This window comes from Euphorbia lathyris, chromosome 4 (genome assembly GCF_963576675.1).
Source record: "Euphorbia lathyris chromosome 4, ddEupLath1.1, whole genome shotgun sequence".
NCBI lineage: Eukaryota > Viridiplantae > Streptophyta > Magnoliopsida > Malpighiales > Euphorbiaceae > Euphorbia > Euphorbia lathyris.
Genome location: NC_088913.1, coordinates 54,015,882 through 54,037,140, shown reverse-complemented (window position 1 = coordinate 54,037,140; position 21,259 = coordinate 54,015,882). Strand labels below are relative to the sequence as shown.

Below are 21,259 nucleotides of genomic sequence, written 5' to 3'. Positions count from 1 at the left end.
CATTTGGATCAAACTGAGTAAAGATATACAACCGCTAAACCATATGGACCAATGTAAGAAGAGTTTTGAAATTACACCAATACATGTCCCTGATTCCACGTCTGGAATAATGTGATACAATTTTGGCGAAGTGCAAATTGTCCTTTTACAAGAGGCGCTCACCACTCAGAAGTTGACATGTGTCCGTAGGCTAAGTTAGGACATATATTCTTACTATAACTACCAGATTTACCCCTACCACCTTATACATAGAACACGATATTGTGCAACTAATGTACACAAAAACATTCTCTATAATATAGACTTAATTTCAAACTCTGCTAACTTTAGCATTGAAGTAGGGTCGTTTGTCCTCGAGCACTCCTCTGATCTCCTTTTCTATCTTATTTTAGGTATTGAAAGAACTTTAATCAACACATGAAGACTTATTTATAAATTTGCTCACATAGCCAATTAGTTAATTAATTAGGTTAGAGAAAATTTTAATTGTAAATTTCATCATAATTAATTATTGTTGAAACATACGCATTTTACCACAGAATTTAAATGACAAAGGTGATGTTTGCATTCGAAACGTACTTTTTTCTATTTCTTTCCTTAGCATTTTCATTGATAAAAAGAAGAAAGAATAAGAGAATAATTAAAAGGAAGCTAAGGGAAGGAAGAAAAAACATGTTTACATCCGAGAAAAAGAAGTTGAAAAAGATAGAAAAAAATTACATTGCATTATGACAAGGAAGAATAAGGGCCCGTTTGTTTTATCTACTGTTTGCTGTTTGCTGTTGCCATTTGCTGTTACGGTTTGCTGTTTGCTGTTTGCTTTTTGAAAAAGCTGCTTTTCCAAAAAGCAGAGATTCTCTGCTTTTGTAAAAAGCTGCTTTTCAGGTGTGAAAGACAAACAGGAGGTCACTAACCAAACACCTAATGCTGCTTTTCAGATTTAAAAGGCAAACAGGAAATAACTAACCAAACACCTAAAACTCTCCCTTTTAAAATGAAAAGGCAAACAGGAGCGTGAAAAGTAGCAACCAAACGGGCCCTAAATTGAGGAAAGATGAAAAACGAAATCGATTAATTTAAAACTAATTGATAAAGGCCCTGTTTGGTAAAGAGCGTTTTAGGATAAAAAAGAGCGGTTTTGACCAACTTTAGCGGTTTGACCACTGAAATCGCAGATTGGAGTGTTTGGTGGAGAGAGTTTTGGGATGAAAACGCTAATTTAGAAAAAGCTCATTTTAGGAGCCTTTTCAATTAGCGTTTTGCAATATTAAAATTAATGGACTTCTTTAACCCTAAGAGATAGACTCCTCCTCCAGCCAAATAAACGTTTTATTCGATCCTCTCATCTTCTCCTGCGCTTTTTTTCAATTTTGTTTTGCTTCTTGCGACCTTAGGAAGAAATCTGGGAATCTGTTTGTTGCAGAAGAATTTTTTTTTTTTGAAGAAGCTCTTCATCAAGGAGGTTAGTTGATTAATTTTTGTTTGCTTGCATAAGATTCTCTTCTTATTAATCATATGGTGTAATGATAGAAATTTTAAATTTCAATACATAGAACACTATAGGTCATAATTTTTGTTTAGTAGAAATCTAAAATTATCCTGTAGAACACTTGTATCTACTAATCAAAGTAAAACACATATGTATTAAAAAAAATACATGAAAATACTTTTAATTATTTTAAATATATTTTTATGTATTAAAAAAAGAAATGTACTTATTTGTCTTTTTGCACAACCCGCTATTATCAATCAGTTAATTTTTACCAAACAGGTCTACACAAACAGCTAGTCAAATCAGCTAACAAATTACAGCTAATGTAATCAGCTAAGAGTTAACAGCTAATTTCCAAACAAGGCCAAAGACAAGTTGGCGGTATTATTGGAACCTAATAAAAAAAATCTTTCAAATGAAACAAATGAGCTTAGTGATGTGAAATTTTACTATGGTTCTAGTCCATAGACATTATTAATGGAAATATGATAAATAATTGAATATTTTTTTTCTTTATGGTAATCATTTTTCAATGAAGTAGTGTATTTTCCTTTTTCATTGATCGGGTTCATTATACTTAGTCCACTATAGAAGACGGAGTTAAAATGTAAGTATGTAAAAATTAATATTAAAAAATACCAACATGTAATTAGTATAGGCTCGGGATAGATTATTTAGCATAATTTATTTAAGACATTATAAGGCATATTTGATTTGTTTTTGCTTAGTTGTTGAGTTGCTTGTAATTCAATATACACTTTAAAGTTGAGAAATCCTTCACAAAAACTAAGAGGAACACTTTCACAAAGTGCAGTGCAATTAATACCTTCCTCTACGCATAAGAAACCGATATACCTTCCTTATGTATATTTCTTAAAACATTCAAAAGGACCTTCACTCAACTCAAAGCTTAAAACACCCCGTTTTTCATTCTTTCTTTTTTTTTTTTTTTTTTTTGTTACCATTCTTTTGGTTATATATATAGTCTTTCCACATACATTCCTTTTTATATCTACATATATTTCGGGTTTAGTTCTCTACTCGGTCAAATCCAGTCCACTTTGATATGCAATCTTACAATTTACTGTAATTTCTTATTGAGATATGTAGTTTAATTTTATTTAGGAGTGATTAGACCTACTTTAGTAAAGCTCACCTTCGAAAAAAAAAAACAATTAATGGCTTAGTCCTGGAAATATAAATGGTAACAGTCAATGTTGTGTGATTAGCATGACAAAAGAAGAAGAAAAGGAGTCAAGAAGAGAGCATAAAGGAAAAATATAGAAAGAAAAAGTAAGTAAAAGAAAGTAATACTACTAAATATTCATGATTTTCTTATAATGCTAAGAAGTAATCCACTATATATGTACATTATGTTAATACAGGACATCGAGCTTTGTACCCATTACATTATTAGGGAATCAATGATTAGAACTCCTAAACCATAAACAACAACAACTACTATGCATCTACCATATTATAACATAATCATAAATTAATCAATCACTTAGTGACGAGTTAAATTCTGCAAGTCCTCACGTAAACCTGAAATAAGATAGGAACATGATTAAAGAAGGGTCAGAGTCCCACTAGCCCGCTTCGATACCTAAATTAATTTTTAGGCACGATTTGAGAACTAACACATCAGTAAATCAAAGTTATAGTACAAGCTTAATGAATACGAATGAATTATATACTTTAGACGGGGTCAATGGTGATCTCCTAGATCAACACTGTGAGACTGGGTCGTACATGGGACTGATTCTCTGTGATGATTCCACGTGACTTTGATTCCAAGCGGTGGCTTGGGCTTCATAAATGTCATGTGGGCGTGTTTATTCGTCTGATATCACATATCCTTCGTGTTTATATTCTTCTGATATGAGAGAAATTCTAGAGAAAGAAGAGAAGAGCTAAGATAGAAAGATTTCTAGGTATTTTCATTGATAAGCATCCAAAGGACAACGTACAGAGTATATAACCGCTACACCAAAAGGAGAAATGAGGACAGCATGACAGACCACGTGTCATACAAGCTGTAACTACTCTTTAGGGAAAATGTAAATACAAAACGCAAGACAAAATGATAAAACGACAGGTGCTAATTGTTCCACATAACATGCCATTCCCCTTAGAAACCTTGACCACAAGGTTCAGGATCGACGCAGCTCCAAATCTATCTCAGGAAATGCTGGCGAATGTTGTCAGCAAACTCCCATGTGGCATCTTCAGCGGATTGACTAGACCAATGGATTAAAACCTTGGTTGTAGCTTGATTACCCTGCTAAACAATTTTACTATCTAGCACAACAATGGGGACTAACTCTTGTATCTCATTTCCTGGCAAGGTTGTAGAAGCCAATGCCTGATTTGAAATCTTTTTCTTCAACTGAGAAACATGAAAGAGTGGATGTACAGAAGATCCCACAGGTAATTTGATTCTATAAGCTGCATGCTCGATCTTATCTTCAACAGCATAGGGACCATAAAATAATGGGGGCAGCTTCTGATTTGCATGTTGAGCTACACTTGCAACTTGACATAAACCCATTCACCAATCTGAAACTCTCAGTCCGTGTGATGGGAAACTGCCTCCTGTTTCATTCAGTGTTGTGCTATCTGCAATTGGTATTTTATGTCCTGCAAGCCTAGTTCCATATCTTTCAAGAATTGATCCACTGACTCAATCAAGGAATCTCTAGGCACATATGGAATGAGAAGAGGAGGAGGCATTCCAAAAACAATTTCATAATGAGACAAGTGAGTTGAAGTGTGGTAATTTTTATTGTACCACCATTCGGCTAAGGATGCCCTAAGCTTGTGAAATGAGTATACTTGCTCAGTCGGTCTACCACCACCATTATAACTTCTTTGCCTGCAACTTTGGGAAGTCCTTCGATGAAATCCAAGCTCAAATCTAACCAAATTCCCCTAGGAATCGATAGAGGCTGTAATAACCTAGGGGATCCACTAGTTTCTTACTTAGAAGTCTGACAGATAGCATAACTCCTTATATAGTTCCTGATATCTCTCTCAAGCCCCTTCCAGTAAAATAGCAGTTGTAACCTCTTGATGGTAGCCTAGACCCCTGAATTCCATCATGTGGCCGTGTCATGCATCAACTGAATTAATTTAAGCTTTAGTTTTGACTTATCTCCAACAACCAATCTTCCCTTCCTTCTCAATATAGAATTTCTCCATGTATAAGGGCTGTCCAGAAGCTTGTTACCCTCCAATCCTTTGATAATCACTTGCAATCTTGGATCCTCAGCCCAACTACTTTCAATCTCTGGCATGAGGCTCCCTACTGGTGTGGAAATTATGATGGCAGCAAGGGTAGCAGCAGAAAGTCTAGAGAGTGCATCAGCTGCAGCATTTTCTTTACCTTGTTTGTATGATATTTCAAAAGCACACCCAAATAAGTTTGCAATGTACTTCTGTTGATGTGAGGTGGTGATCCTTTGCTCCAAAAGGAATTTTAGACTTCTATGATCAGTTTTAATGAGGAATTTCTTGTGCCCCACATAATGCTCCCATTTTTCACAGCAAAAACCACAGCCAACAATTCCTTCTCATACACATATAGACCTTGATGCCTAGGAGCCAGAGCCTTGCTAGATAAGCAATGTGATATTGTTCTTGAATTAATACTACTCCAATTCCCACATCACATGTGTCTGTTTCTATGACAAATAACTTGTCATATGATGGTAGAGCCTAAACAGGGGCAGTAGTAAGAGATTCTTTAGTGTATTGAAAGCTGCATTAGCTACCTCAGACCATACAAAATTGTCCTTCTTCAATAAGTCTGTGAGAGGTTTTCTCAACATGCCATAACGCCTGATAAATCGCCTATAATAGCTTGCTAATCCCAGGAAACCCCTAAGCTGTTTAAGATTGACATGAACAAGCCAACTAGATATAGCTACAATATTTTTAGGATATGTTAAAAACTCCATCCTTAGAGATGATATGGCCCAAGTATTCAACTGAAGGAGTGCCAAAAACACATTTTCTTTTCTTTGCAAACATCTGGTGCTCTTGTAGTTTAAGGAACACATTCCTCAAATGTTGCACATGAGTTCCATGTCCCTGCCGTAAACAAGAATATCATAAAACAAAAATATGTATTTTCTCAAAAAAGGCTTGAACACCTCATTCATCAAGCTCTGGAAGGTAGAAGGAGCATTTGTAAGCCCAAAGAGCATGCCAATGAACTCGTACTGGACCTCACGAGTCTTGAAAGCTGTTTTGTGAACATCTCTTGGGTGCATTTTTATTTGATAATATCTAGTGGTCAAGTCTATTTTTATGAATATTGAAGCTGAATGTAATTCATCTAAAAGCTCCTCGATGACAAGCATTGGAAATCTGTCCTTGACTGTTTTGCTGTTAAGTTTCCCTGTAGTCAATACACATCCTCCATGAGTTATCCTTCTTTTTAACCAGCACTATATGAGAAGAATAAGGACTCACACTGTGTTGGATAGTACCATTTTCTAAAAGCTCATGTACCATCTTCTTAATTACATCCTTTTGCATGGAAGAATGCTTATAAGGTCTAACATTAATAGGGCCAGCTCCCTCAATCAGTGGAATCTTATGGTCATGGGTTCTGGTTGGTGGAAGGGAGGTTATTTTGTTGAATAGAAAATCAAATTCAGAGAGTAGTGGTTAGAGTTCTTGGGGAATGGTATTTTGGTTTGAGTTGGTGGAATTAGTTTGTTGAATATGGGCAGAAAATGCTATACATCCATGGTCTAGCATCCTTAACAAGTTACTCTCACTGATAACCTTAACAGAAGCACTAGTCAAACCTAGCAGCTTATGATCCACTCCTCCAATTTTAAAACTCATACTCAGAGAATTAAAGTTCCATGTGATGTCATCCAAGGTAATAAGACATTCAATCCCAAGGACCATTTCACATCCACCTGAATCAATGAGTATGTGTAGGGATTTTTTCTTGAAACTGCTTATGATTCTCATGGTTTGTGGTGAATTTTCCGATAATCCTCCCATAGCACATAGAGATATGGTTGGTATTTCTGCAAAATTGTCATGTGCTTATTCTATGACTTCTTCACTGTTCAATTCTTCTATCTCAGGGCATTCTTGCACCATGATCATATGCATGTATTTCTTCTTGCATTGATGACCTGGTGAAAACTTCTCATCACACCAAAAGCAGTGGTTCTTAGCCCTCTTATCAGCTAGCTTAGCTTCTGTAAGTCTCTTGGTTTTAGGTTGGGATGGGTTTTGAGGTGGTTGTTTGGTGTAGTTGGTTGGGATTTGTTGGTGGTATGGGCATAATTAGTAAGAAGTTTGGGGACAGTTAGAGTGGGAAGTAATGGGGGTAAGGATTTCTACTGATTATTTGGGGTGTAGGGAATTACTGAAGTTCCTGAAGAACTGGGTCGGTTACTGATAGTTCGATTGGGTTTTATAGCATTGTGATAAGCATCTTGTAGCCTTGCTAGAGCATATGCTTGTTGTAAAGATTTTGGGCCTAACATTTGCAATGGAAGAGCAAGCTTATCCCTCAACCCACTCAAGAAACAGCTTAAAACATATTACTCAGAGATTGTTACCTTGTGAGAGCATATGTCAAATTCCTCTCTCTCCAAATCTGCCTTTGATGTCGGTCATGTACTCAGTCCACGGTGGGTCATCCATTTTGCCTATGTTCTTCAGGAAAGACTGGTGCCACTCAAGAGCACACCCAGTCAAATTTAAGGAAGCTAGCTTCACTTGAGAATCTGGAGGTGTTCCATTGATTTGGAAGAATCAGTCACACCGGAATAACCAGCCCTCCAAATCAGTACCATCGAACTTAGGTAACTCCACTTTGGTTAATCGTGTCGCCAGTTGGTAGGGTGGGTTATCTGAGTTAGATCCATTCAGATTCACCATCTCCGGCGGACGATTGTGGGAACCAGACGTGTTCAGCTTCACGAACAGACCCTTAATCTCTTCGAGCATAGTGTTTTGCTGCCTCGTCACTCGTTAAGAAAACTCTACTCCTGTTTCTTACTATTTTCTACCATTAATTTGTTATTTTCTACCAACATTCCTTTAACCATGATCTTGATGTTTTCCTCCATTTTCTTAAGTTCCTGCGAGCGGGTTTCTGCTGTTAGTAAACTTTGGATATGGTGGGAAGAATCACAGGTGAAGGATGGGTGTTGCTCTGATACTAAATGATATGAGAGAAATTCTAGAGAAAGAGAAGAGCTAAAAGAGAAAGATTTCTAGGTATTTTCATTGATAAGTATCCAAAGGACAATGTACAGAGTATATAATCATTACACCAAAAGGAGAAATGAGGACAACATGACAGACCACGTGTCATACAAGCTGTAACTACTCTTAGGGAAAATGTAAATACAAAACGTAGGACAACATGATAAAATGACAGGTGCTAATTTTTCCACATAACATCATCTAATATCATATATCCCCCCGGGTCAAGCGTATCATTCTTTAGGATGGGAAAACCTTTGCCCCCGAGGCACTGCGTTTGTTTGTTTTTGTTGAATCAAATGGACCCGAGTCCTTATATAAAAGAGCTTGTTCTTGATATTTTGTGATTTTTGAGAACCAAAGGATTGATAAGGAGATTGTACAAAGCTTCCGTCAATTTTATTTGTCTGTCTTTTCATCTGCTCTTAATTATGGGTGTGTCAGACCACGTTTATATGTGTTGGGTGTCGTTCGAGTTGACGACGGTTTGCCTCTGCTCGCCACGTGTTGTTTTTTACCTTTTCATAAAGGGCCATGTGAGGAGAAGTTAATGCTCTTTGATCATTATTATTTAATAATGATGATGGCCGTGGTTTCGATTTCTTCTTCGACTCTATAAAGGGGAAAAAGCTTGGTGAGTTTTGTTTTACATTTTGTAGTGGATCTAGGGTAGGGATGCAAGTGGGATGGGGATTCCCCGTCCCCATCGACGACCCGTCCCGATGTGGACGAGGAATCACCGATAAGAATCCCATGGGACGAGAATATGGATAATTATCTGGCGGGGATGGGGAATGGTATCCCCGTCCCGTGGGGATTCTCGATCCCGCCCCGTTAATCCCCGATGGGGAATCCCCGATGGATCCCCAATTATTCTCTATTATAATTAAAATTATATTTTAAATACTATAATTTATAATATTAAACTTATATTAAATAGACCTATTTCTAAATAAAAAATTAAATAAGATTAAATGAATATATTTTTATTAACAACGACTAAATGAACATTTTTAGAATGATTACTTATACTTGGAGTAAATTACACTAGTGGTACCTGAACTTTACCTTAATTCACACTTTGGTACCTAGATTACATTTTGTCTCAAAAATATACCCGAAGTAACGATGACTGGACAATTAAGTATATTTTACCGATTAATGGCCGGTCAATGGGATTTTGACGAGTAAATTACACTGATGGTACCTGAACTTTACCCGAATTCACATTTTGGTACCTAGATTTCATTTGTCCAAAAAATACACTTCAAGTAAAGATGACTCAATATTTTAGTATATTTGACCGATCAGTGATTGATCAACCCGATTTTGACCATTTTAAATTAAAAATTGAGACCAATCATACACTTAATTAACATAAAATTATAATACTGTCATTTAGCTCATAAATGACAATATTATAATTTTATGTTAATTGAGTGTATGGTGAGTCTCAATGTTTAGTTCATGTTACCCGGTCACTAACCGATCAAATGAACTAAACCTTTCAGTCATGTTTACTTGTGTTATCTTTTTAGGATAAAATAAAATCCAGGTACCGAAATGTGAATTATGGTAAAGTTCGGGTACTATTAATGTAATTAACTCATGAAACTCGCGTAGACCGGTCATAACCGGTAAAAATATACTAAATTGTCCGGTCATCGTTACTTCAGGTATATTTTTGGGACAAAATGTAATCTAGGTACCAAAGTGTAAACTATGTAAAGTTCAGGTACCATTGGTGTAATAAAAATATATACTGATTTTTAGCCTTAGTATATACTGATTTTTTTTAAAATATAAATGGTGATATACTGATTTTTTTAAAATATAAATGGTGATTCCACACGAGGACGGAGATATAGAATAGAAAAAAAATATTTTTTAAAACGGGGATGGGGATCCCAATAGGGACAGAAATTCCCAGCGGAACGGGGATGTGGGACAAATCTATCCCCGTCTGTCTCACGGGGACGGGAACGGGGACGAGGAATCCCTGACTAGTCGGGGATGGGGATGAGAAATGCATTCCTCATCCCGCCCCGTTTGCATTCCTAATCTAGGGCTGTGCATCAGTGCAAAACCGAACAAGCCAAAGTAAGTTAAAAATAAAAAATAACAAATAAAAACCATTATATTTTCTCGTTAAATTTACCTAAAAAAATTGAAACACTTTCAAAATATTTCTATATTAGGTTATTATCTCAACAATAAAAAAAATAAATTAAACTTGTAAAATCAAACCGAACCAAAATACACTTAAAATTAAAACCAATTCCGGATCGAAATGTCGAAAAACTGAAAAACCGAATTCAATTGGTTCGGTTTGCAGTTTAAACCGAACCGATGCACATCCCTAAGTGGATCATGTCTAGGTCGAAGCTTCTAATAAGACTCAGAGTTAGAGTTTTAGATAATGTTATCAAACTCGGACTGGACCGGCTGATCGAACTGGTTCGACTGGGAATCGGTAGAAAGTTCGGTCCAAGCTTGACTAGGTTGATCAGCCTTTTGAAAACCAGTTTGAACCGGCGATGGACCGGTTTGACCGGTGGTTAAACCCGAAACCGGTGCAACCTAGTTCACACTGAGCAGATATTAAAAAAAAATATGTAAAAAAAAAAGATAAACACGTATAATTTTAGCAAAAGGAGGCCGGTACAAGAGAGCTCATTTCAATGTGCCATTCGCGTCGCCCACGTCGTGTAAGTGCACCCCTAATCTGATGGTGGCTCGACTGCACCCACTGCCCGTGAGAGAGTCTTTCCCCTAGTACTGGGTTAAAGGCTTGTGAAGGGCATTTACTTATAAACTAGTTAAGATTCTCATTTCTTTCTTAGGTGGGATAAGAATGCTTAGTTTATTTTTATCTTATTCTAAACCATTTCAAGTGGTTCACTTTAAACGTCAATTTCTCATTCATCACTTGTCCGTTTTGAGTTTATAATATACTGTTGAAAAGATCGAATGTCATAGAATACGTTAACATATTTCAAGTTATTCTAAACTCTATTTATCCGTTATATATTTAAGTCTCAAGTTGACAAAAAAATAACAAACCAAAAGTGGTTAATAATTTGTTTTGGATATATATAATCTATAAAAATAATTTTAAATTAATTATAGATATTTAATACATATAAATATTAGGGAAAAATATAAAAATATTGTGATTACACCTGTTTTCGATCGCAGCTTGTGGTTTACAAATTTACAAAATGGTACCTTGAGGTTCATTCACTTAGCAAACACATACCAATTTGACTAACGGTGTTAAAAGTCAAAAGGAAAAGAGTTAATTTGATCCTTATATTTATTTGTTTTATAAATTAACCTCATTTATTATCTAATTATTACAAACAAACCCTAAAATAAAAAAACACCATATTCTCCATCTCTGTTTAATTTCTTATTTTTCTTTTTCTTTCTCTCTCTTCCCTCTCCTCTTTGTTAATTTCTCTCTCTAAAATCAATTGAATTTCCATCTCTTTCTAAATCTAATCTTTAATTAGCTTACTACTCTAAATCTATGACCAAATTAACCCAATGTTTGAGAAACTAGAATATCAATTAACAATTGTGTCAATTCTTTTTATCGAAAGCTTTATCAGATACTGCATTTTAATGTCCCAAGGCATCTGATGTGATTTCTGTTCTATGTAATTTTTCTGCACTATCTGTCTCTTACATTGGCTGCTTTATTTATGGAACACATCTATTTCATTTTTATGTTATATGATGTAGTTGGAAGCCTAATTTAATTTTAAGTTCTCTTTGTCTATCTACTGGTTGGTTTCTTTTCAGCATTAATCTTCTCTAATTTGGTTATTTGGAAAGAGGAGAAACATCTTAAATTGAGTCATGTCTCCAGAATTATATCTGGACAGCTCACCGTAGGTTTTTCTATATCAAGGTTTCCTACAACTTTCAGATGTTGCATAATGTAGTCACATCCTGGTTGCAGATCAGAAGTAGGTGTAGGGGTGAGGGGGTTAAAAAGTATTCCCCTTCTTGTATAATACCGTTAGTCAATTTGGTATATGTTTACTAATGGAATGAACCTCAAGGTACTATTTTGTAAATTTTTAAACTATAAGGCTGTGATCGAAAACATGTGTAACAAGGTTTATTTTTGTACTTTTCTCTAAGTATTATTTATTTATTTATTACATCATTCGGTCCAACCAATCCGAGCCATTCGGTCCGACCAAATGACACGTGAACCAAGGACTAATAATGTGTTAAGTAAAAATATAAAGACCAATAAATTATCTATCTAAATACAATTTATAGATATCACTTTTTTTATGAGATTTTCTGAAATTGGTGAGGAGATAAACAAATAAAACATTATACTTGTAACACCCTGGTCCAATACCATGTAGTTATTGTCCGTTTTGGCCCAATTCCAACACATTGGACCTCACGGCTTTAAAACGCGTCTTCATGTATTGGATTCACATCTTACTAATAAGCCTCAATCACCCCCTCTCCATTTTCGATGCGGGCTTCTGTTCATTCCTGCCCCCATCGCCATCCCTTAGGGCCGCTCCTTGCTCAGACCTTCTACCCCAACGCCACCCACTCCGGACCGGGTCATTACAATACTACTCTCTACTTTAACACCATCCAATTTATTTAACTTTTCGGTTAACAAAGAGCTTGATGGAACAAAAAAATGAAAGATCAAGGGCTTGATGTACCCAAATAAAAGATCAGAAACTTAATACACCGAAAATTGAAAAGTTAGGAGCTTCAAAATGTTTTTTGCCTTTTATGTTTGAAGGTTATATATATGTATATATATTTGTTTAAATATGTTAAAGATGGAAATAGTGTAGCATAAGAATGAAATAATAATAATGTAAATGTAATGGAGCATTAACTTTTTGAGTGGGTATATATCCATTCCCAAGCCACTTTACCCTAAGAAAATGGGTAGTCTCAACTATATGAAAATGAAGTGTGAATTATGAAGTTGTTATTGGAAGTTGGTGATCCAAGAATTCCCTTACTTTTATGCTAAATTCTCCCTTATAGATAAAATATATAGTACTGGAAATGGTGGGATGTCTGGAAATATGCAATAAAAGTGAAAAAGTGCATTGTTTTGAATGCTTTATTTAAAAAGAATACAAACACTATTCCTTTTATCACCTTCTCATCATTTCCTTATTATCTTCTCTTTACGGTTTTACATTTTCTTATTCATTAACCATAACCCTTTTTTTTTATATATATACTCATTTTTGCTCTTTCTTTTTAGGACTTTTCAATTTTTTTTATATAGTTAATTTTTATTTTCTTAAAATTTTCTTACCATAACTTATCAAGAGTATCCTTTCAAAATAAATGTTTAAAATTTTAACATATAATAAATGATGTCTCCAAACTCCAATACAATACAAGCTTGATAGAATGTATTTTAATATGTGGGATGAGATCAATAAACTGTTAGAGGGACAGAAGTCTGACGTCCTTGCTCTGATGTTTAAGTCAATGAGGATACTAAGATTTAGTATATTGACTATAAACTAGAGTAATAAAAAAGTTGTTGTGTACCGTATGATATTTGAGATAACTATTTATAGAGATTGATAGCTGTAACCTATATTTAAGTAGGCTTCCACGTGGCAATATCTCTCAAATTAGGTATAAATTTGAAAAAAATTCTATCTAGTTGCTTCTTCTCGAATCGTCTTCTCCTCTATTTCTCTGCATTGAAAAAAGCTCGCTTTATTCCTGAACCTTTCTAAGAATCATCTTCTTCCTTTTTTTTTCTCTCTTCTACCATCCGTCCAAGGTCTTCCAAATTTCACAACACTTCTTCATGCAGGGAACTTCATAATACCACCGGTAGAGTGTCGAATAATACTAAACATGTTAATATGAATGTCTATTCTCAACCCTCCATATTAACTGTCCAAGATTTGATAGATGTGGTGGCTGATTATCTAGAATTGGAAAATATGATTGTCTGTCCTCCTATTGAGAATCAATGGACTTTTGATCCACCTTTAGGCCTTGGGGATGTTGAAGCAATTTCTGAAATGAGACAGTCATTTTATGTTGCCTAGAGGTGTAGAAGAAGCCTTGAACGAGTATCACATGTGTCATTGCCAGATTTTCTCAAATGCCTGACTGGAACTTTGGTGAGTGCCTCTAGTAGAGCGGTAAGTTATGTGTGATGTGCGTTACGATTATGATCTTTCTACGTACTTTAACTCTATTAGACGCTACGTAGGGGGCAAGTGTACCTCATCGTATCAAGTAATAAATCTGGTTTAAGTCCGGTATCGAATCCACAGAATTTATATCTACAAGTATTAAACTACTCGGTTCTATTCGTTATCTAAATGATGGATACTTTAGTTTGGTTTGGGCAACAACTACAAACTACTCCTAAACTACGGGTGAGACAGATTTGTATAGTTCAAACTCTAAGGAAGAGATATGGGTGATGATAATTTACAATATACAACAAACAATATTTCAGAACATATACGAGTGACAATTTACTCTTGTAAAGACGATTACGTGTAGACCGATCGACCCGTTAAGTGCTTAGATTATGTGGTTCCTCCTAAAGGCGAGTCTAATTCGCGGGATCATAAATTAGGGCCCGTAAGTTCCGTAGCTTGTCAATTCTTACGGTTTCCGGTTTGTCAACTCCGGTAAGGAAACTCCTATACGATTCCTAAAAGGTTTTGGAGTTCGTATCCCCCTACACAATAGTCAATTACGAATATCAAAACAAGTACTCCCTCCATTCCTTTATAAAGGTCATTCTAGGGTATTTCACACAAATTAAGAAATATATTGGTTAGCTAAAAAAAATTCTCTCTCATATCACTATTGGGGAATAAGCATTGAAATATTAAAAAACACATGTATCAATACAAAAAATTTAATATTTTGACCAAAAAACTAAACTAAAAGTTCTCGGAATCCTATAATGACTTATATTTGGGGAAAAAACTAATTTACTAGAATGACCTATATAAGGGAATGAAGGGAGCAATAAATACCAACACGTATAAAGAAACTGAAATTGCAAATCATATATTATAAATGTAGAACGCGTAAATGCAAAATACAACCAAGCCTAGTACATATGAAGAGTGCAAGGTAATTAACAAGTAGAAAGAGAAGAAGAATCGGCCATTGGAACTAGCCAACCGGACTCAAAGCCGTCTCGTAGGTCTTGGAGGTGGAACTCTAGAGCTTGGTGGATGGGGATGAAACGGAACTTCGACGGAGTAACAGAATGAATGAACAAGCTCTCAAGGTGGTAGAGTTTTATTACACAAAATCTGAATGCCTAAATGAGTGCTAAGCGCTCCTATTTATACACATCAAGCTTGCGGGCACAATCATAATTACACAAGTCTTTGGAATAATTCACACTTCTTCTGTTGATTTTTCAGGCCACGCTCCGCGTAAAATGACTTTTCCCACTTCGTTGCAGAATTCACATTTTCGTAGACTGGACCCAAAGGTGTTGACCCAGCCACGCTCCGTGTAGACCAAGGCAAGCTCCGCGTGGTTGAGGTCCTAGAACTCATCACTGAATTATCACTCTTGCACGCTCCGCGTACTCTAGGCTACACTCTGCGTGTTTCATGATCTGAAGTTTGTTAACTGATTCACACCATTCCACGCTCCACGTGGACTGCATTGATCTGAGGCACAAGATAAGGTTGACTGCCGTAATTTAATGGGCACTGTGTGGTGACGTGGCATGCTCCGCGTAGTGCAAAGCACGCTCCGCATGGATCAGGCTGAAATTTGGTTATTTCTTCATTTGTTCTTGTGTTTACTCGAACCTACAAAATACGACTATGAACACCAAGATTACTTGCTGCTTTTATTCTTCTAAAACTAATACAAAAGTAACGAAAATTATTAAAAGTACGATTTTTATTATCATTTCGCTATTTAAAAACACACTTATTTTTGTAATTAAACTTAATTATTAACTCAAAATAAATCGTAAATCATGCTAAAAAGATAGGGACGTTTTAGGGACAAAACGTCACTATCAAACTTCTTGCTTTTTCCAATGTGTGCTTGGATCTTAGCATTACCATGACTAGTGCTTAGTTTTGTGTTTCTTGGCAACATGTGAAGAAAGGTACTGATGATATGATTTATTGACAGACTCACCATAACCGATTGGATTTTCTAAAAAAGAAGGTTCAAAATATCAAAATTTTTAAGTTAAGGTGGTTCTAGATATAATGAATCCGTCAATCCCGGAGGTCCCCATGCACATGGCTATCCTTTTGAAACAAAGTGGAATGAGGCTCCTTGTAGTACCAAAACATGAAAGCCTGCTAGTGCACTCATATTTGAGGAGGAATTGTGCTCTTTTTTTTTATTATTATGCCTAACAGTGGTCTTATCAAGATATGTTAGATATGGTTTATTCCAAACTTTGTTCAGCATACATAAATCAAAAAGGAAAAATCTTATATATGGGTGAAAAAGGCTACCAAAAATTAGACAAAGGTGACTTTGCTTTATCCTTAGTATTATTTTTCGTTTTTGATTGTTTGATGCATGTACTCTTGCTAATATGTCTCTTCATGTCCAATTCATAGCTTAGTTTAAATCGCTTAAAGAGTTTGTAAAGGCTCTTGTACCTACGGAGGCCATATTTCGCCTCCTTGATCGAAGGACCTCTAGAGGTCCTTTCGGTTACTGAGACGAAATCTCATACCCCACTCTAGTAGCAAGGGAAGAATTCTAAGCACCCATCTAATCCAGATTTGGTGTGATGCTCCTAAAACGAAAAAAGGACCTCCATCTACTGAAGTTCTGGGTATGTGCTTGTCAAACCCAGTAATTCCTCGACGGTCAAAGCAGAGGGTTGATCCCAAACATGGGGATTTGATTCTTTGGTAGGGTTTATTTGATTGGTTAGAGTTTGTTTCTTAGGAACAATTTCACCAAAATCATTAGAAGACATATAGTTGGCAAGCTCAGGTATTCAAAGTTTAAGAAGAGAATGCTTTCTAATCGAAACTTTCATGTAACAAAGAAAGTGAAAAGGGAGAAAAGACAAGAACACTTACTAGTTAAGGAAACTGGTAAGAACTCTGAAGAGAATATGAGAAAGTGGAGAGGAAACAAAGAACATAAGAGGGTAGAAGAAAAAACAAGAATGAAAATCCATACAATTTTATCATTTTTGTATCGTTTATATTATATATATTACACGATTATAACACAATAACTCATTTTGATACCCCTACTTATGGACATTATTTTTTACTTGTTTGAGTTATATAATACTATTGTTGTTCAAATGTTTTTTTTTAATTAGCATATTTTTAAGGATATATGTTACAATATAGGTGTTTTTTTATATTAAATAATTTTTAAATAATATAATACATATTTTAATTATATTTATATAATAATTTATTTATTAATATAAAAATATAAATCTAATTAATTTGTGATGTCCACTCTACTAAACGTATTTTACAGCCTTAATATAGACATCATTACTAAAAATATATATATAAAAAATCATCCACACCATATATAGATAGAAGATCTTGATATATCAAATAGGTAGTAGGTATTTACTTTGATGTATTATGAGTTTGAGGGTTAGGATCTTTCCCAAAGCCCATCATTGCATGAGTTGCCATCATAGATCCCCTTCTCACTATTTCCTTCAATTTCCCCAATGCTGCATATCTGCTTGTTTCTCTATTCTCTATTGGCTCCTTGTCCCACCTTTACCCATTCAAATCAATTCATTTCAATTCAAAATTTTGGATAGATCACGAACAAAAGATATATATATATATATAAACTAAACATCTCGTGCTTCATTTGGTGGAGATGCAAATTGCACCTCCTTTAAATGACATGACACGCTCCTTTCAAATAGTGGTTTTCGATAGCTAGGAGTGCAATTACGCTTCTGAAAATAAAACCCGTGATTTCTCAAAATGTATGATATTGAAGTTAGAGGTAATTAAAAAATTTGAAGGTTTCAAAGTCGTACCAGTCTTCGTGACGAACAACTTTGCCATTCTCCACATATAGCTTAATTAGTGAGTTCATATCTATGTTTTTCCCCAACATCTTGTAATGCTGTTTGTTTTCAATCAATATCTGGACTCACAGCTTCGGATCAGATATATGCATTTCATAATTAAACAATTAACAGTCCAAAAAGAAATAATTAAGTGTAAGTACCTCGAGCTTTCCTGATTCCGGTATATTTTCCTTCACATTGTATTCAACAATTTTTGATTCAGTAAATACCTGACAAGTATTTAACAAACAAACATTACAATATTAATAGTTGTCTCATTGCACCTACAACAAAGTATTTTCAAAGAAAATTCTTAGATGTATTACATGCCTTAGAAATTGAATAGAAGGCTGATTTTATCTGTTGTATCCTGCACAATTCAGTTAAAAATCAAATTCAAATCACTGTGTTTTTTACAATTAACTATTTGATTCGAAAGTTTAAACTGATAAATAAGATCATGAATAACTTTTAGGGAAAAATGCAGAAATAAATCCTCTGGTTTGGACCATTTTCAAACTTAAACTATGTGCTTTTAAAAGTTGTCAAACTCGTGTGTCTGATAATTTTATTATTATGTCTGATAATTTTGACACCGAGCAATTACCATATGTAACAAAAGAAAACATATATGTATATATACCCATGAGCAGACATGAGAGGATCTTCGAAAGAAGCATCTGGAGCATAGATTTCGAAGTCACCGGCAGTAGCACAGGATCCATATCTGAAACCACCAACATAACTCATCAGGTTTACATACATTTCTCGCAAAACGCATCCACATTCACTTGCATTATTTACTACTTTTTATGGACTGACTTTCCATATTAACTGGATCTTTCTACAATTCTGTTTTTACTATTCTCTACATTTCCTCAAAAATCTGTTCAAGTTAACATTTCAATTCGTTGCCTTTGTTGATACAATATTATCACTTGGAAGGCTTTTCTACAACATACAGTTGTGTTATCAACAATAAAAGTAGAGTACATGGCATTGTGAAGCCATTCAAGAAACAATATGACTGAAAATTTTGTTTGGTGAACTTACAACTAAGCAAGAGATCATGTATATTAACTGTGATAAAGAAAGCAATATTGACATATCTCTCAGAAAGTTGTGAGAGAGGGATAAATTTTGGTGAAAAAAATTCATATTTCTGAGAATTTGGCTGACATGTTCATTAAACATGTATGATTTACCAAAGTTTGAGTTGTTTGACAACTTGATAGGACTCGGAATATGATATGTATGGCCCTAAGGGAAGGAGGGAGGAGGAGTAATCTGAAATAAATAGTTGAGGAGATTGTTAAAAGGGTTATTTACAAAACTAGCCTAATTGAGAGGCTCATGTAGATATTTAGAGCAATTAGAACACATCTTATCAAATTAGACCTGTTCAAACCTTCCCGGTGCACTACGCGTCCCCTCCTGCCAATTTATTTGGCAGGAGGCCGCTCCTAAGACTCGGACGCGTGACCTCTTTGTCACACGACAACAACGTTTACCGTTGCGCTAAGGCTCGGCAATAAGAGGTATTGTAATGGGTCTAAAATTATAAATGGGCCTCTCTGGATCAGTTTTGTAAATAACTCTTATTAATATTAACTATTAATTCATGATTAATTAGTATGTGCTAAAGCTTGATTATTTAACAGCATGGGAAAGCTTGTTTTTTTTAGAGAGTGAAAAAGCATATTATTTGGCAAAGCATTCTTTTAGAATACTTGGGAATATAAATTAGTTGTGTTTTCATTAATCTTTTAAGCAGTGTAAATAAGCATGTAATCTTTAATTTAAATCAAAAAATTAAAAGCCAAGAAAATTAGAAAGTTTGAGAAATACTTGAGTTTGTGAGGTTTTACAAATTTTTCTTGTATATTGTTTTTTATTACTCTTAGTGGATAGAACAGAGTGGAGAGAGAATTTGTGTCGCTGACACGACTTGATTGCACGGTTTCATATGATGGTTCATGTTAGCCAATCCCGAATCATTTCAGGACTAAGGCTTTGTTGTTGTTGTATTGTTTTTTTATTACTCCAATAATCAAAGTTTCTCTTTTGTATAGAAGTAGACACAAAATGACTTAATCACCTAAACTTTTTGCATTTGTTTATTTTATTTTATTTTAGATTGTTGGATTAATTCAAGTAATTCTATCTTAATCTCCTACAACTTTCCATATGAAAAGAAAAATGATTTAAAGGGGTGTTTAGTTTATGTTTTTGTTTACCTTGAAAAGGAGAGATTAGTACTTTTTGAAAAAACAAAGCAGCAGCAAACAGGAAGAACACAAGCCCCTAAATCTAGTTTAGCATATCCCTTACCAACCATGAAATTTGGAATGAACTCAACATTCAATTCATTCAATTTGAATAAATATTTTAAATGGCTTCTAAAAGTTAATAAAATCAGGAAGGGACTGATCAGTTCTTCTATAAAAATAAGTAAAATAGTTATAAAAACAAAGAGAGGAACTAACAAGTTGAGAATATGAGGAATAATATCATCTGAGAAACGCTTTTTTGCACCCAAACCCAATTCATCACATGATTCCTTCGCACAGCGTTCTCTTTTCTCTTGCTTTTTAACTTGCTCTTCTTTGCAATCTATCACCCAACAACAAAAGTAAGAATAATATGATTTAATTACCCAAAATTGTAGTCGCAGCACACAATACGTACCTTGTTGTGAATTAGGTGGATTCATAGTTGTATAATGAATTGTTTGTGAGAATTTCTGGGCAGCGAAACACCTCGAAATTGGATGATTAAAGTAGCCAGAAATCGGAAGTCTAATTAATGTTATGGGTATTGAACAAGTAGAAGAACGACCAAGGAAGACATGGAGAGTTGACGCACCACTTGCCATATATCTCACCATTTGCCTTTTCTGTGGCCCAATTGCTTCTCCCGACTTTTATGCTTCTTACTTTTACACATAAATCATTTTATCAATTATTTCTATATTTTCCAATTTAATCAACTAACCATCAATTTTATGTATATCTCTATTCACACCTAAATTACTTATGTTACAACTTTCAATTTTATACACTAAATGTATAATTTTATAATATGATCTCACATATATGACAGACTATTAAAGATATTGTATATGTTCATGATACTGATAAGATGTTAAGCAATTAAGTGAAAAATTATTGTCTCTCAGTTTCTCTCTAGAGTTCTAACATGGGAGTATCTCTTCTCGTCAGAGTAAGAGTGTCGTTGAGTCACCGGCGCCGGAATCGTGTGCGTTTTGTCTGATTGTTTGATGTGTAAAATCTTGATCGAAGGTGTACGATTTCTAGGGTTCCCGAGCTTTGGAAAAGTGTTTTTTGCGAAAGAAGGGGGCTGCGGATCTGAGTAGGAAGGAAAGTGATGGAGAGACAAGATGAAGGAAGTGTTGAAGGAACTTTTGCTAACCTGACATTGTCAAGGGATGAAGATGATTCTTT

The 21,259-nt window shown here is 34.9% G+C and overlaps 1 protein-coding gene across 2 annotated transcripts; it reads right to left on the bottom strand.

The window, feature by feature from the left end:
* Positions 1 to 14,824: 14,824 nt before the first annotated feature.
* Positions 14,825 to 20,726, bottom strand: LOC136227900 (uncharacterized). 2 transcript variants are annotated; one of them, XM_066016698.1, is made up of 8 exons: positions 20,484 to 20,726; positions 20,282 to 20,408; positions 18,439 to 18,522; positions 18,126 to 18,165; positions 17,957 to 18,025; positions 17,763 to 17,872; positions 17,336 to 17,488; positions 14,825 to 15,577 (listed from the first exon to the last, which is right to left on the bottom strand). In XM_066016698.1, exons 1-8 carry the CDS (start codon positions 20,680 to 20,682, stop codon positions 15,565 to 15,567), a joined length of 795 nt encoding a protein of 264 aa, XP_065872770.1. In that variant the 5' UTR covers positions 20,683 to 20,726; the 3' UTR covers positions 14,825 to 15,564. The 2 variants fall into 2 exon arrangements, with proteins under 2 accessions (XP_065872770.1, XP_065872771.1); XM_066016699.1 differs by having other exon boundaries at positions 14,825 to 15,564.
* Between the last annotated feature and the right edge of the window lie 533 nt (positions 20,727 to 21,259).